Raw genomic sequence first — 16,987 nt, forward strand, 5'->3', positions numbered from 1 at the left:
GTGAAAATGGTGACACGTGAGGATGAATCTTTGTAGTAATAGAATTTGCTTCTTTTGTACGTGTTGGATTATGAGGGTTGACCGGTTGAGTGTGAATTTGGGAAGAAATGAGTTGTTGAAAGGTTGCCGAGGAAAAACAATATGAAAAAGGGAAAAGCATTTTATAGGGGTACTTTTGTCACCCAAAATTTATCTCTCCGGTCATTTTAAAATTGAAATATAACATTTTTTTAATTTTACTTGATTTAATTAAACAATAATCTTATTTATGTTTTTATAAACTCATTTTAAATATGTAATCTCATCCAACTTTTAAAATTAAGAGAAGGATTAAAATTGTAAAATTTGAAAACTATGGAATCAAAATAAAAAATTTGTGAAAACAATAAAATCAAAATTATAATTTAGTTCTTAGTTTTAGGATGATGGAGAACATAAAAAAATAAAAAGAACAAAATCATTTATTTCCAATTTTATACGAATGAAAAACATATTTTAACTTCTTCTAAATCCATAAATAAATTTCAAAATTTTTAAATTCCTATGATATAAATTCATTAAAGTATAAACTTAAAATTTTAATAATAATTTTCTTAAAAAAAAATTATAAGTGATAACATTTTTATATAATCTTTTTGAATCTATGAGACTTTTTATGAAGTTTTTTAATAATTCAATCTAGTATGCACAACTAAGATCACATGTATATCACACAAATTTATCTCACAATTAAGTCAATCCTAATGTGATTAAAAAAATGTAATGTAAAAGTCTTAATGTTTTTTTAGTTGGTATTTTATTTATTATTGTAGGGTTAGACTTTTTTAATTATACGTTTAGTTTTAAAAAAAAATCAGATTTAGTTCCAATATTTTATTATTTTCCTCTATTAATATTTTTTATGTTTGTCATTAAAGAACATGTAAGCGATGATGAGATAGTTATATGTATAATTTTTGTTAATAAATTGTATTTTTAATCGATAATTTTTTTCTAAAATTTACTTTTAATTGCTCAATGATTATTTTTATCAATCTCTATACTTATATACTTATCTTTTCATGAAAATTACTTTTAGTACTTCAACATTTTTTCAAATAATATTAATCCTTCTATTATTATTATCTGACATTTTTAGTCCTTTCTTTCTAATTTCTAATAAGATTGAATAAAATTTGGAGTTTTTTCAAAATCCAGATCCATTTTGATCAATCTTATAAAAAAAAAATCAATTAACAAACTATTTTAATAAATTGGATTGATTATTTTTTTCTAAACAGTTCGGTTTTTTTTTATGATTCAGTTAAATTTAGTTATATATAGATAAAGTGTCTAAAGAATCAAACCAAATTCAACATCTCACTAAAAAATAATTTGGTTAATTGAATTATTTTCGTAAAGTGATTGGATTTAGATTTTTCTTCAAAATAATTTGTGTTTTTAAAAGCGGTTCAGATAAGTATTTTATTAGTTCAATTTAGTTTGATCTTTCTGAACACCTCTCTAACAACAAGATGTTAATCAATGATGTAACAGTTACATTATATCATTAGCAGTAATGTGATTTATCCTCAAACTGATGTTTTTTTTTTTTTTTTTTACCAAATACTGTTAGTTCCGACTAGAGTATAGTCACTAGAGTATGGAAAACTTTCTTCTCTCTTTGCAATTTTTTTAAATATTAAAAATGCGTTGTTATTTTTTCCAATTATAAAAAAAGACAAATAAAAAAGAAATATGGACAAAAGTAAAAAAGAAAAACTTTTTTCGAACGTTGGCGATTGAAGGAGAGTCTGATCAAGATCACGAGTTTGCAACACGTGTATCCATCTCTATTCTCTCGTTTCCGAACATCACAATTAGGTCATGGAGGAGGGGAAAAGAAAATGCCTCAATCATTTTCTTGTCTCCCTAACACGTTTATTTTCTCTCTGAGGGGAGAAGGGAGAGAAGATAAAGGGCACAAAAACAATACAAGTTAATTCAAATTTGAAATAAAAATTCGAACTTTTGAAGATCTTTGGAATCTCACAACTGTCACCACTCGCCAGTGTTTATCCATTCGGATTATTCCCTAGATCTGATCGAGCAATGCACTCAAACCGTGGGTGAAAAACCTTTTTAATCATCTGGGTAAGCCATTGTGCCAGATTCCTTAATGGGTTTCTTCTTCATTGTTTGAAAGTTGCATGCTTTGATAGTTCTTGGGGAAGCCTCAAAATCTTCACATTTTCAGGTTTTGGGAATTCAATGTGGTTTAATGCAAAAATCTGTGTTTCTTTCTGTTTTTTGTTTGTTTTGGTTTTTGTAAAGCTTAAGAATCATGCAAACAAACATGTGGTAGAAGTTGCAGTGTTTATTTCTAAGTTGTTTTTTTGTTTCTTCTTGGCAAGTGCAGAGTTTTGATTTTCCTTTCCAGGGAATGAAGGAAGTTGTCCAAGTTAAGATCTGGAGCTGTGATGCTGCTTTGACTTGCTGAGTTTGTTTCTGGGTTGGATTGTTTTTGCTTGAAATTGATTGACTTGTTTCCACATTTGAACTTATACAATGGTTTTCTGGGAAGGATATGTGAGCGATGAATTGATGGGCACGTTTGCACCTATCGTGCTTTATTGGGTATATGCTGGATTTTATCACTTGCTCCCACCTTTAGATAGGTATCGGTTGCATACGAGGAGAGACGAGGAAAAGAAGAATTTGGTACCCTTTTCAACAGTAGTGAAGGGTGTTTTACTTCAGCAGCTTGTTCAGGCAATTGTAGCACTCTTCTTGGTCAGTTCTTCAACATTTCAGTTAATTTATGCAAATAGCATTTGTCCAAATTTTGTAGTTAATATAGTTTTTTAGTTGATAAAACTATTCTTCAAGTTTGTGCCTTGTTGCTTGCTGCTGCCTTTCTTCACATTTGTTGCTAATGGCATTTTGAAAATGAAACTGTTGTTCCATTTTGTAGTTACTATTTCGTTTGAATATCCCTATTTCTGGTTGTTGCTTTTGTGTTACTTTCATCTTTTTTGTTTTTAGGATAAATGACTCTTTATGTTTTTCTTATCTTCCCTTTCTATCTTAAGATTTTTAGCATAGGATAAGGGGCCACTTTGTGTCATTGTATGACTTGCAAAATTATATGGTGTCAGTTACGGTAAGCTAAAATTTCTGCATTAAATAAAAAAGGTGTTACTTAAAATATCTTTGGCCCAATTGACACATTTAATTGATTAAACAACTTTAATACCCAAAACGAGACCAAAGCAAGAGTATTAAGAAACCAAGCCAGAAGAATAAAAGAGCCCAAGTAAATCTTCTATTAGTGCAGAGTGATATCGACAATATATATTTTCAAGCATACCAAATGGAAAACAGATAAAAAAAACAGACTGAAATACACACAGTCACACACACACACACACACACACACAAATAGATAGAGAGAGATCAGTGACTTCAATGTTGTCGCTGTTTCTTTACCATTTTAATTTAGGATTACTGTTTTTGTTGCTTTCTCATGCCTTCACAGTCATAATCTTTTGAGCATGAAAACTCAGTGAATTCAATAAACATAGTAATAATTCAGCGGTAACCATTTCCCACCATGTAATGAGTTTAATTTGTCCATCACAAAACAATAGTCTTTTGCTAACACTAGGAACTGTCGACCTTTTGCATAAATTTGCACAGCTTCAAATGTGATCTCTTTACTGGGTAATATATTTTCAGCATGGGCAGTGTGGCACAATGTGTTTCTATACATAATATATGATCCACCAAATTGCATGGTGTGGCATATTCAGGGGTGATATATCCAATTGCTTGATATGTGAGTGGTTTGATGTTGCATATGAGCTGGCATATCAACAGTGAATTGTGATATGTAAATGTAAAAATATAAATAAGAAGAATGTTAGTTAGTCAGTCAGTCCGCTATTGTTAGATAGGATTTCATTGCTGTTGGGTAGCTGCCTATAAATAAAGTAGGGCTGTTGTATATTAGGCACACTGAAACAATAACAGAAGTGCAGTGCTCGGCCCCTTGATCTCTCTGTTTCCCTTGTCTCTCTCTATCCTTTCTGTTGTGTTCTTCCTCCCCCTTCTCATCTTTCTTTCTCTGTCTTTCTGTTTCTTTCTCTCTCCCACTTAAATCCTATATCAAGGTGTTAATTGGTATGAATAGTTTCTTTTTTTAAAATGTTATCATGCAATTTAATAGTTGATTGTTTGGAAGAAGTAATCTACACTATAGTTGTTAGTTGAATATTTTATTATGAACTAGGTTTGGCTTTAATCTGATACTCTGCCTTTTGCCCTTTCATTGATGGAAGCATCCATTCATGGGAATTTGAGTTCACTCAAGTCTAAAATTTGCCTGAATTTATATTCCACTTTTCTACCTCTGACAAAAGAAGAAAAAATATTATAAGAGAAATCACATCTGGAGGCAATATAAGACCACCACCGCCACCATCAAAGCTTTTATCCTGCTAGGTGAAGTTGGCTACATGGTTGCACGACACCATTCAACTTTGTTAAAGACCAAAGCTTCAAAGGTGTTATTTACCATGGGATCTTCCTTGACAACTTCTTCCATTGTGCTTTTTGGTCTCCCCTCCTCTTCATAGGACTAAAAACCATGCAATCTGTTCTTCTCACCGTGCTTCTTGGGACTTTTGTAATTGGTGCTACATCAATCTCTCCTCATATACAATCATTTTGTATCTTATCTTTTCTTGTGTGGCCACACATCCATCTTAACATTTTCATTTCTGACACTCACCTTTTTCTCTTTTACCTCTTTAAAATTACATTCACAAAAACAGCACACTGCCATAAAATATGGGCATTTTTGGCTTGTTGAACTTGGCACTCAGATACTTGGTAATAAGCTAGGCATAAATATGTGGCCATGCTTGAGTTTTATGGGGAAAAAAGTCTTTTTTTTAAACTAACAAATGCACACAATCTGTTGGCCCATAACTTCCCTTTTACTTTGTCAACACTGTAGAAGTATATTTTTTTTAAGAGCCATTTCATGCAAGTTAATAAGGTTAATCTGCATATCAAATTTTAAATGGACCCTGAGATTTACTCTAGCTATAATTCAGACTCTCCTGAGCTTTTGTTTTGTTCAAAATATATTAATTTGTCTTTTGTGGATCTGTATTTAAGTTTCATTACCTAGTAGGGTTTAGGGTTTGGTTGTTGTTGTAGATATATATTTAGTGTCAGTTGAGCAGATGGTATTTCATTTTGATATTGGTTATTTATTACTCTAGGCTTTCCTGTTTGGTTTGGCAACCTGATGAAGTTACATGTAAACCAGTATATTGCCTGGCCTCTATATACTTAAGAGGTACAAGTTAAGAAATTGAAGTATAGAAGCGATTATATTAATAGACCTGGCTATTGCATGATGAGTTATATACGTTGAATATTTACATGAACTCTTTGTAGTTTCTGGATGCCTCATAAAAATTTTAGTTATCCTATCATAATAAATGCAGGGAGAGAGGGAAATTACAGTTGCTATGTTAGAAATCATATAATTTTCTGTAGAATAAATCTTTAGTTGTCAAGTGACTGATAGTCTGAAATGCTTGCTATAACTTTGCAGTTGACCACAACAGCAAATGCATCTGGTGTTATAGTGCAGCCTTCTATCCCCAAGCAAATTTTGCAAATCGCCATTGCAATGTTCGTGATGGATACATGGCAGTACTTTGTGCATCGGTACATGCATCAGAACAAGTTCTTATATCGCCATATCCACTCCCAACATCACAGACTTGTTGTTCCTTACGCAATAGGAGCCCTTTACAATCACCCCATCGAGGGTCTTCTACTTGACACTGTAGGTGGTGCCATCTCATATCTTGTCTCAGGGATGACTGCAAGAACAGCAGTTGTATTCTTCTGCTTTGCCATCGTGAAAACAGTTGATGATCACTGTGGATTGTGGTTGCCTGGCAACATCTTCCATATCTTTTTCCAGAATAACACAGCTTACCATGACATTCATCATCAACTGCAAGGGCTGAAGTACAATTATTCTCAGCCATTCTTTTCCATATGGGACAAACTTCTCGGGACATACATGCCTTTCAATCTTGTAAAGCGGCCTGAAGGGGGGTTCGAGGCAAGGCTAGCAAAGGAATAGTCACACTGTAGGCATCTGATGGCATCATTTTTCCTTAGGACCAGACCAGAGGCTTTACCACTGTAGGCATTTCTCAAGTTCATTGGAGCTTACTGGCTTTTTCAGTTCATCGTGTTACTTTAGGTTTGCCAACCCACCTTGTGTAGCATAACTATGATGATGTGATTAAGGAGTTTTTTCATTATTTATTATGAATTTATGATGTACTTAAAACACATTTTTGAAGCTGTAAGTTGCTAAAAGAGTACCGTACCGGGTTTTTACGCTGGTATTATTTGTGATTCCTACTACTGGTTCACTTGTATAATTTATTATGAATTTTTATTGTAATCCAGAACCATTGGGTTGTCGAAGATATCATTATAATCCATTTACTTTTGAATGGTTAAAAAAAGTGTTCATATATAATTTTGTCTTTGAAAATGACTAACTTGTGTTGAAACTTCTTGGGTATGTAAAGTAGTCTTCAAATTTGTTAATTCTGTAACAAATCGGACTCTCCTTTATGATTCTGTGAAGTTGATCGAATTTGGACGCTATGTTTGTTACGTAGTTGATCGAAATAATGTTATGAAATCGATCAATTAGGGGACTTAATTGCCTTAAAATTACATGTTAGAAAATTAAATAGACAGAAAAGGATTGTCATAAAATTAACGGATTTAGAAATGAAACTAGTTGGGTGGTCCAATCCACGAGCTGACACTCTTTTTGTCTGGAATAGTATTGTATTTTTTTTTGTCGCCCATTTTAGGAACTATTTAGTAATTTAATGAATTGCATTTTAATTAATTAATTAATTTTTGTATTTTCAGCTAAAAATATAAGCTTAATCACATTTTCACTAATTGAATAAATTACATTAAATTTAAGGAAACAAAATTATTGATTGATTGATGATTGACAAAAATTAATGTATAAATTAATATTACATTTATTAATTCTAATTTAGTGAATGATTAAATTTAAGGAAACAAAACTATTATTGGTTCACACTAAAAATTAATGTTAAATTAATATTACATTTATTGTATTTATTGATCATCCAGATAAGAGGGCGAGTCCTGGTGCAGCGGTAAAGTTGTGCTTTGGTGACTTGTTGGTCATGGGTTCGAATCCGGATTTGGAAATTATAAGTTATAACAATATTGGTTTTTCTTTTTTATAATTTAAAAGGTATTCATACTCTATTTAAACTTAACAAAATAGTTGTATCGGTAGTCAGATGAAGAAAATGTTTTTTAATATTAAATTTTAATTATACAAAAATAAACAATATTTATACAATCCTCGTTCTAACATGCATTAACATGCCTTATAATTTTGTAAAAAAAAAATGCCTTATAGTTTGAAATGTCAGACACAAGCATGCCTTATTTTTACGCAAAACGGTAGAAGACTAATATATTCTTTTTTTTAAAGGTAATATATTCTTTTTGAAAATCAAATAAGTATATTATCATTAATACTTTCAGCTGGTTATTAAATATATTAATACGGAAAAAATATTCACAAAATTCCTTGAACAGAAACAAAAGCCGTATTATTCTTAATATCATACATATACATGGATTGAAAGAGAGAATCTATTAGTGCAAGAAAAGCGACACATATATTTAGAAACAAAACAAAACTTACAATTCCTTGATCAATATGAAATAGAAACAATTCACCAAATAAAATAAAAATGAAATAGAAACAACATATACAATTGAAAAACAAATTAAACATGCAATTGCTTGATGAATGATTTATTTTTGGTTACATAGATTTGTTTTTTTGTTACCATTCGGATCAATATGAAGTAGAAACAACATATACAATTGAATGAATAAATAAGAATTAATAGTGGGAAATGCAACAGTAGAATTTGACTTAGTTGATAGAGCTGCAAATCTTTCTTATGATTCCAGCTGAAGCAGTTAATGGTTGAATATCTCCCATTTTAATCATAGCAGCTGCGAAGTCGGACTTAAAGGTTGTAGGCTTATTGCTGTATTCGGACACAATAGAATCTGTAGATCCTCCACTAAACAGAACTTGATCTGATTGAAGAAGACCCTTCTTCTGAATCAAATTCTTGAAGTAGTTGTTGTCGAAAGAATTGGGTGTGACCAAGTCTAGTGATGCCAATTTCTTGTCATTATCATCATTACTAACGGATGGACAACCACGTTGGCGAGTGCTAGCAAATCCTGCATCAATATCACTTGCATTGTTGTATATTCTTCCACGAAATGTGAAGCATTGAGCTTGTCCGATTGTGTGGGCACCTGCATATGTTTTCATAACATATATTTGTTTAATAATTGTCTAAGTCAAAATTGTGAAGCTTGATGATTAAGTAGTTACCGGATAGAGTAACCATGTCTCTGGCAGTGAGACCCTTATTATTGAATCTGGAGATAAGAGTGTCAAGATCGTCTGTGAATCGTGGAAGGTCACTAGTAGCCGAACTTTTGCTTGCAGTGGTTGAATCTCTTCGTCCAAGCTTCACAGTCCATGATGGACCTCCCACCTAATCAATAATTTTTAAAAAAAATGCATGTTAATTATCAAGTTAATTAAAACCATGAAATTAATTAACGTATATATAGCTAGCTAGTTTGTTACAGTGACTTACAGCAAATGATGCATCACGTGCTGCTACTGCTACAATGTCAGCACATGACACAACTCCGGGGCATAGTTTCTCCACCTCAGATTTTGCTTGATCGATGATGTTATATCCCCTTATTGAGTTTGCATTCTGAAGTGCACTCTTTTCGCTCTCAATAGAGGAGCTATCATCAAGCAAAATTGATGCGTCACAACCCTGCAATATGGTTCGAATTAGGATTAACAAGTTAATTAAGCACACGCATGCAATTAATAAATCAACATATATGTACCTGAACAAAGCAATCATGAAAATGAAGGCGAATGAGAGACGCAGCCATGCGGCGCTCCGCAGATACTGCACTGCGAATCACAGTTCTTATGGTGCTGAGTGCAATGGGGCAAGCACTGTCGTAAAACGTAGAAGACAATTCTGCATCACATAATATTGTGCCTAACAGCACCAATGTGACTAACGAACTTGTGATACTAGAAGTTCTATACGCCATGAATTAGTTTCGTATAACAGGAAAAAATATGAATATTAATAAATGTATGAAAAAAGAGGCTGCAATGGTGATCAATTTATAGTACATTTGATAGAGTGAGAATTTGTCATAGTCACTAAAATCCGCTACAACGCGGTGCCGGTGCGTACTAAAGCTGGTGGCGTATGAAATACTATGTATATATGTATGAAACCTTTTGACATTGTGATTTGTGATTTGTGATTGTGACCCATTCTTCATTGGTTGCTTATTGCCAATGCCAGCTCACGTGATATGATGTTAATTAAGTTGACGTTTTGACTTTTCCTTTTGAATATGTCTTAATACGAAAATGCATGCACTTAAGGAGATGACAAGTTCTCGCTCGTACCTTGCATTCAGTAATGGTGTTCAGGTTAGTTTCCTAGAAAATTATTGCACAGTGCTCTAGTGCATAAAAAATAAATCAAAGAAACTATATTCGGTATAATACTTTTACAAATAAGAGAAATATAAATTGAAAAAAAAGTGTGATAAATAGAAAAGAAAGATTTAATGCATGTGATTGAATCATCATAAGATATATGAAAAGAAAAAATGAATGATAAAAAAAAATCGTAAAAATTGTATAACTCAACTACTCAAATATAAATATATGAAATATATCTCTGAAGACTATATATTTATTTGATCTTTAAAATAAATTATGAATATTTTCTTTCGACCTAATATTATAGGATTTCCTCTTCATATATGCTGATAAATAAGGGTGTTTGTGAGCTAGTTAAGGTCAGTTTTGGTCAAATTCAGAACTCAATCCAATCAAATTTGATCAGTTTAGTTCTCTTTAATTTTCATAATTTTTTTTTGAAACTCAATCCAACTCAACACATTCATGAACGATTTGGTTTGATTTGGACCAGTGGGTTACCATTTAAATTTGATCTTTTTTTTTTTGTTTAGAATTACTATTTTATATCATGATTCATCCAGATATTTAATACAATTAATACAATATTATCACATGTATGAAAGTAGTAAAATTAATTCATTTAATATCATCAACATAATATTCTAAAATAGACTAATACAAATTAAAACAAAATATTTCCTATAAACTAATTTCTTGTAATAAGCTTGATTTCAACCAGATTTGCTGAAACAAATAAACAAAATGTGATTCATTAATATTATAAACATGGTAGTAAAAATATATATGAAAAAAAAAGGTGAAACAAGTAACAATATACCTAAAAGTAATATCTTAAGAAGTTCTAACATTAGTAATTACAACACTTGGAGTCTCAAATTAATAGTATTTAAAATCAAACCAAACAACTCTAAGATACCTATGTGTCAATTAGGAAGTTGGTTTAATCTTATGTTAAGGTACCTAACTCACTCATTGATTTCAATCATAATTGATTATTTTTTGAGATTTTGAAATTGCTTTCTCTTAGTAAGTGTTAATATGAATTGTGACTTGTTTTGTATAAATGGTTTTCTGGACTTATAAATCTTATAAATTGTTTCCACCCAAGACTTAAATGGAAAAGTCTATTGGAATTTAATGAACTGATTGTAAGAACGATTTAAAATAACTTTGGATGTTATGAATTGAAAATAAGTATATTAGGTTAAGGAAATTTTGACATGACTTTCTAATTCAACTTGTTAGAAATAATTTTAATTTAATTCGTAGCCTTTAGTCTATATGAATGCATTGTTGCTTTGGTTGAGCTTCATTGTGTTGAGTGGAAGCCTATTTGATTATTGATCCTAAGCATTCCAAAAGAATATGAAAGTGGCTTAGAGTTGTTATTGAATTCTAAATTTAAATTGATAATTCTAGTTTGCTGAGTTAAGGATAGATTTTGGAATCAATTAGAAAACATGAAAATGATTTAAACTTATTATAGAATAGGCAGGTACCCTTTTTTTCGATTGATGCTTTTGGACGGCAGCACTAGACTTGGTCACACCCAATTCTTTCGACAACAACTACTTCAAGAATTTGATTCAGAAGGGTCTTCTTCAATCAGATCAAATTCGGTTTAGTGGAGGATCTACAGATTCTATTGTGTCCGAATACAGCAATAAGCCTACAACCTTTAAGTCCGACTTCGCAGCTGCTATGATTAAAATGGGAGATATTCAACCATTAACTGCTTCAGCAGGAATCATAAGAAAGATTTGCAGTTCTATCAACTAAGTCAAATTCTACTGTTGCATTTCTCACTATTCTTTGTAAGCCTCTTCAATATTCTTATTTATTCATTCAATTGTATATGTTGTTTCTATTTCATATTGATCCGAATTGTAACAAAAAAACAAATCTATGTAACCAAAAATAAATCATTCATCAAGGAATTGCATGTTTAATTTGTTTTGTTTCCAAATATATGACACTTTTTTTTTATTGCACTATATTTTTTCTTTCGATCCGTATGTTCATATAATAATTAATAAGAATAATGTTGATTTTTTATGAAGAAATTTTTTAGGAAAAGGAGATGACACGCTCCAATCTAAGGCAGAAGAAGCTTTCGAACCCAAAATAGTTATAAATATACTTACAGCTCATCCTAAAAACACAACTGAAATTTAAACTTGCCATCTATCAAATGTGAAACCATGTTTTACTTCACATGGTCCACTCCTTGAGGTTGAATATTTTGGTTTTTTTTTTTCTATTCAACGAATTTTTGTATTAATATATTCCTAAGAAAGTGAAAGTATTAGTGATAATGTTTACATGTTGATTATTTTCTTAACAAAATAATTACTCCTAATTCTTTATTTATTTTGTGATATAATATGTATTGCAATATTAAACAAAAATAACATAATATTCATAACTTTATAATATTAAAAATTAAATTTCACTTCTAAATATCATAACTAATATCGCAATTTTTTGTTAATATTAATAATAAATTAATGACAATAATGATGAAATAATAATCCACCTTGTAGTGGCACGAGATTTTGAAAGGTCATTTCCACACAAGCGTATCATGTCAAGCATTTTCATAGGCAGCAGTTTTGGAATTTCACTGTTTTGTTGAATCATCAGTCAAGTATCAACAACAAACATGATGCTTATCCACTACAGAAAACAACAATTGACACTCAAACAACAAACACAACTACCTCTGTAAAACAATGGTCACCCGAACCACCAACCATTGTGAAACTACCTACCTTCAAATACTGTGACACAAGTTACCAGCCAACACGCAAAAACATATGAAGAAAACAAAGTAAATTTCTCTCTTATACGCCAAGTAACGACACGTCAGCTCTCAGGCGCTATCAGGCATTCTCATCTGTGCCACTTCAGATGGTGGTCTCAGTGTGCAAACCATTTCTCTTGTTTTGCCAAAGTATACCTGTAACATGCATTAACATGCCTTATAGTTTGAAATGTCATAGACACAAACGAACTGAATATCAAATTTGATAAATACCCAAACCCTTCCCCATCAAAGAACAAAAAGTAAAGAAGCTGATCTCAAATACAACAAGCACGCAGTTGAATCCTGTATAATCAAGAAGTACCTGATCTAGTGAGTTCCTCAGCTTACTCTCCATTTCTTCAATCATCCTTCCCATGTTACAAAGATGACCATCAGCAACTGATAGCTTCATACTCATCTAAAATATAAGGAAAAACTAATTTTGGATTAAGAAAAAACTAAAAAAAAAGTTGCCTCAAGCTAAAAAGCATATAGATATATGGACTTTATCAAACAAGAACCATGTAATTAATTCAATGTTCAATGAAGGTGCATTGTTCATTATGTGGCTTCTCAAGACAGAAAAAACTTAGCATGCAAGCGTTAACTAAATGATCTAATTGCCAACAAGAACTAATTCTGTCAAAACTTGCCTGACGTCTAATTGATCCAGATAAACTGAAAGTTCCTGATGACTCATTATTTGTAGTCAGAGTCAGCATAACTGTACTGGTTAACCGATAATTGGTGTTTTCTTCTTCCTCTGGTCCCACCTAAATTAACAAAAAAAATGAGAGGACTAAGAATTAATGAAATAAACTTGCAAGAAAAGAATCAGAAAAATTAGAACTAAACAGAGATATTTTAGTTTCCCAATCTATTGATAGTCACTATTATACATCTGCATTTATCATGTTTAGTCTTATAAATGGAATGATACTTTACCTCTATAACATGTATAGCATCCCATGCACCTTCCTCTAAATATCCCCGTCGACCCTGCCCTGTCTTTGAGCCATCTTTAATCATGGAATTGCAAAAAATATCACATCAGAAAATAGGTCAAAAGGATGAGTAGCATTAGAGTTTACTCAAATAACAGCCCCACCTTTCTTTATTAAAAAGCAGGCTACGAAACCTTCATTATCATCTTCCCACATGTAAACTGATGAAATGCCACCTTCATAATACCTATGATATTATCCATTAATGGTGCATATTGTTTTAAAACAAAATAGCTCAATAATTGTATTCAGATAGACAGCAAGAAGAACAACACAAACATGATCATGATCTTCAATTCATTTTCTTTGGAAAGAAGAAGAAGCGGAAATTAGGTAATAAATAATAATTAATCAGGGAGAAAGGTTTCTTAATTAGACATCTAAAAAAACACATAAGCTCTAAAGATGAGGTAAGTAAAGGACCTCACTGGTCACGATATATTGCAAATATGTCATTTGCTTCGATTTCAAGCTTCCGCAACTCTGAAGAAGGGAGGGACCCATCTTCTAATGGTGGATGATATTTATTTGACCAAGGTGATCTGCAGAGATATACAACAACAATAAGTTTAAACCGTCCCTGAATAGTAAACACATTAAAAAGGGAAAATTGTGGGGAACACTCCCGAGAAATAAATTACAGATCTGTCTAGGAACTGAACTACCCAGCAACAAAAATTAAATATTGGTACTGGTCTCCATTTCAAGATCGTGTTTTCCACAAAATATTTTGTTATTTTTATATTACACAGCCATATTCATCAAAAGACCAGTAAACATATTAAATTTCATTTAGATTAAAAACATAGAATTAAACAAATATTAATCTTTGTGGAAAATCATTTCTTCCATTTTCCCTCTCTTTCTCTGATATTTCTCCCAGGCACAACCAACTTGCTATATCTTTACCTCTACATAAATCCCCTTTAAAAGAAAATGCCGATGTTTTAAATTTAAATGCTATACCAAACACGGTTTGAGGTTTTATTAGATGTCACATTCCTTCGGTACATGCTACTCAAAGATGATTTCAATAAATAAAAAATTAACTAGATATACTTCATAACAATTGAAAAAATTGACTAAAAATACTTGATAAAAGTGAAACATGCTTAACAAAAAAGAGTTGTTAGAAAAAACCAGAGAAATAGGGATGATTATGGAAAAATGAAATGAACCTGTAAGAGTCGGCGTCTCTGTTGTATTCACACAAAATGAACTCCTTGCCGCATTCGACATCGCACAGAACCTGAAAGTTGGAAAAGCAAATCGTGAGACAACATTCATTAGAAAATTGAGGAAAGATTTAGGGCAGAAGAAAAGGGAGACCTGGAGGGGCTGATCGACTTGAGAGAGGAGATCGGAGGAGTGGTGAGGCATAAGGCTCAGAAGCGCAGACAGAGCTGTTTCTGTGTGTTTCGGCGGAATCCTCCGCATCAGTCCCATCACAGCTTCCATTTTCTCTTTCACAACACAAACACATTCATACACAGACGTCGACGCGAGTGATGCACAACAATTTCTGTCTACCCGTTTTAAGTTTGTTTCGCTTTCTTCTTTTTTTATCCGAATTTCCCTCCACCACCTCTCTCTCTCTCTCTCTCTCTCTCTTCCTTATAGTCAAAAGAATACAATAGTATTTACATTTTAATTTTCTCTCTAAATATGATACATACAATATTTATTTTCTTTTGACTCTTGTATTTTAATTTTTTTGATAAAAAGATAAATATTTTTATATTTATTTAAATTTATAATACATTAATATAATTTAAATATATATTTTTGTTATAATTATAACTTGTAATAAATAAATAACTTTGAACATATAAATTATGTCTTAAATTTAGTATGAATAATTTAGATTTTGATATAATATTTTTTAACTATTGATAATTTCTTTTTGAAAAATTTATTGAATTAAATTGAAAAATGAAAGAAAATAACTTGAAAGTGATAAATGATTATTCTCAAATAGATGAAAATGAAAGTTAGACATTTAAAAAGACTAACAAGTTGTTTGTTTTAGTGGTCTTAAATTATATTTCTTTAGGTGAGATATTGATTAAGGTTTTTCAATGATTACATTGTAGGTGATTCAGTTAGGTTTTTTAAAGAATATTAATCATCACTAATAACATGATTAACACAAAAAATCATTTGAAAAGGAAGAAATAGAATAAAAAGTATAATAAAATATTAAGTTGTTTGATTTAAGAGAAACATAAGAAATATAGTGAAAGTAATATTATAAAGTTGTTTGATATAAATGAAATGAGAAAAAGGCTCTCTAAGTTATAATTTATAGTATAAAAATATATTATAGGTTTTAGATATTATTTATATAAATGATGATTAATCTAATCCAGAATTTGAAACTTTTGGGTGTAGATGGGTTCCACTCACCAATCATTCTTGATACTAAAGGATTTTTCACTTTGAAATTGAATGAATAGTAGGCGACTGCGACCATGCCTACCCATACATATGATAACAAGCATAGGGTCATGAATCATGATTAACCCGCCATCACCGAGAAAGAGGAACGAAAAGGCTTTAGTTGTTGTTTGGGTGGTTCAACTTTTTGCCACATGCTCATTGCCAGATTAGGAACCCGAGATTGGAGACATAGACAAGCAAAGTGTTGGGAACTAGCTTTTGTCTGTTTTACCAAAGTCATCCCACCAAGTCTGAATTCCAGATAGATTGAAATGATTTATGTGAATTTGTCTATCATATAATATTTTATTATTATGAACAGTAAAAAACTCTTGATATATAAAATTTGATCTAGAATACACTGGTAAATTGCGAGTGTCATAATCATTCAGCTCTCATGTTCATCGATATTGGGTTGCACATCTCAACGTATCAGTCGTCTATGAAAGGCAGCACTGCATAAGTGAGAACCATCCCATTTCCTTATAGTAAAAGATAAAATGCAACCTAGAATAGTAGAATCTAAACTTCTAAAGTAATTTGCATCGATAGTTACGTTGTTGTTGGAATCTTCTTTTGTTGTTGTTGTTGGAATCTTTAAAAGAGGAATTATTTGAATTTATTTAATTTGACTTAACGAACAACTTACGTGGAACTCGTTAAGAAGAAAAAAAAATGAAATGTCGATTAATTTAGAAATCATATTATATGTTTAGAACTCATTTAATATTCGATAAAAAAAGTAAAGCTCATTATTCGGTAAAAAAAGAAAGCTCATTAAATATAAAATTAATTTGATTTTATCTTGTTAGATGGTCTATTTAGTAATCCAATAATGATTTGTTACGGTAAAAGTAAACTAAATGATGAAAAATATCAATATAAAAAAAAGTAAGAGTGAATTATAACTCCAAATAAAATTCTGGATTTACCTCTCTGAAAGAAGACATTCACCTAACCAGTACCCCCAAATTGTATCTGTTAAGAAGCCCGGTTAAAGCGGAAAAAAAGTATACTTAAAAGGCATTTGAAAAAACCTATTAATTTTATTTCAACTTATTTTAATCA

The 16,987-nt window shown here is 31.2% G+C and overlaps 3 protein-coding genes across 4 annotated transcripts; 1 reads left to right on the forward strand and 2 right to left on the reverse strand.

The window, feature by feature from the left end:
• Window positions 1-1,873: 1,873 nt before the first annotated feature.
• On the forward strand, window positions 1,874-6,545 carry LOC100795462 (sphingoid base hydroxylase 2-like protein). Of its 2 annotated transcripts, none has more exons than XM_006588390.4 (3): window positions 1,874-2,133; window positions 2,399-2,772; window positions 5,609-6,422. In XM_006588390.4, exons 2-3 carry the CDS (start codon window positions 2,548-2,550, stop codon window positions 6,149-6,151), a joined length of 768 nt encoding a protein of 255 aa, XP_006588453.1. In that variant the 5' UTR covers window positions 1,874-2,133; window positions 2,399-2,547; the 3' UTR covers window positions 6,152-6,422.
• Window positions 6,546-7,922: 1,377 nt separating this feature from the next.
• On the reverse strand, window positions 7,923-9,264 carry LOC100818538 (lignin-forming anionic peroxidase). The gene is made up of 4 exons (XM_006589406.3): window positions 9,043-9,264; window positions 8,775-8,966; window positions 8,504-8,669; window positions 7,923-8,424 (listed from the first exon to the last, which is right to left on the reverse strand). The coding sequence occupies exons 1-4, from the start codon at window positions 9,256-9,258 to the stop codon at window positions 8,027-8,029; spliced, it is 972 nt and encodes a 323-aa protein (XP_006589469.1). The 5' UTR covers window positions 9,259-9,264; the 3' UTR covers window positions 7,923-8,026.
• Window positions 9,265-12,280: 3,016 nt separating this feature from the next.
• Window positions 12,281-15,128, reverse strand: LOC100795987 (probable F-actin-capping protein subunit beta). Its single transcript, XM_003536350.5, has 8 exons — window positions 14,810-15,128; window positions 14,659-14,729; window positions 13,909-14,022; window positions 13,585-13,667; window positions 13,422-13,495; window positions 13,130-13,249; window positions 12,799-12,894; window positions 12,281-12,629 (listed from the first exon to the last, which is right to left on the reverse strand). The coding sequence occupies exons 1-8, from the start codon at window positions 14,936-14,938 to the stop codon at window positions 12,543-12,545; spliced, it is 774 nt and encodes a 257-aa protein (XP_003536398.1). The 5' UTR covers window positions 14,939-15,128; the 3' UTR covers window positions 12,281-12,542.
• Window positions 15,129-16,987: the final 1,859 nt, after the last annotated feature.

Source organism: Glycine max, chromosome 10 (genome assembly GCF_000004515.6).
Source record: "Glycine max cultivar Williams 82 chromosome 10, Glycine_max_v4.0, whole genome shotgun sequence".
Lineage (NCBI taxonomy): Eukaryota > Viridiplantae > Streptophyta > Magnoliopsida > Fabales > Fabaceae > Glycine > Glycine max.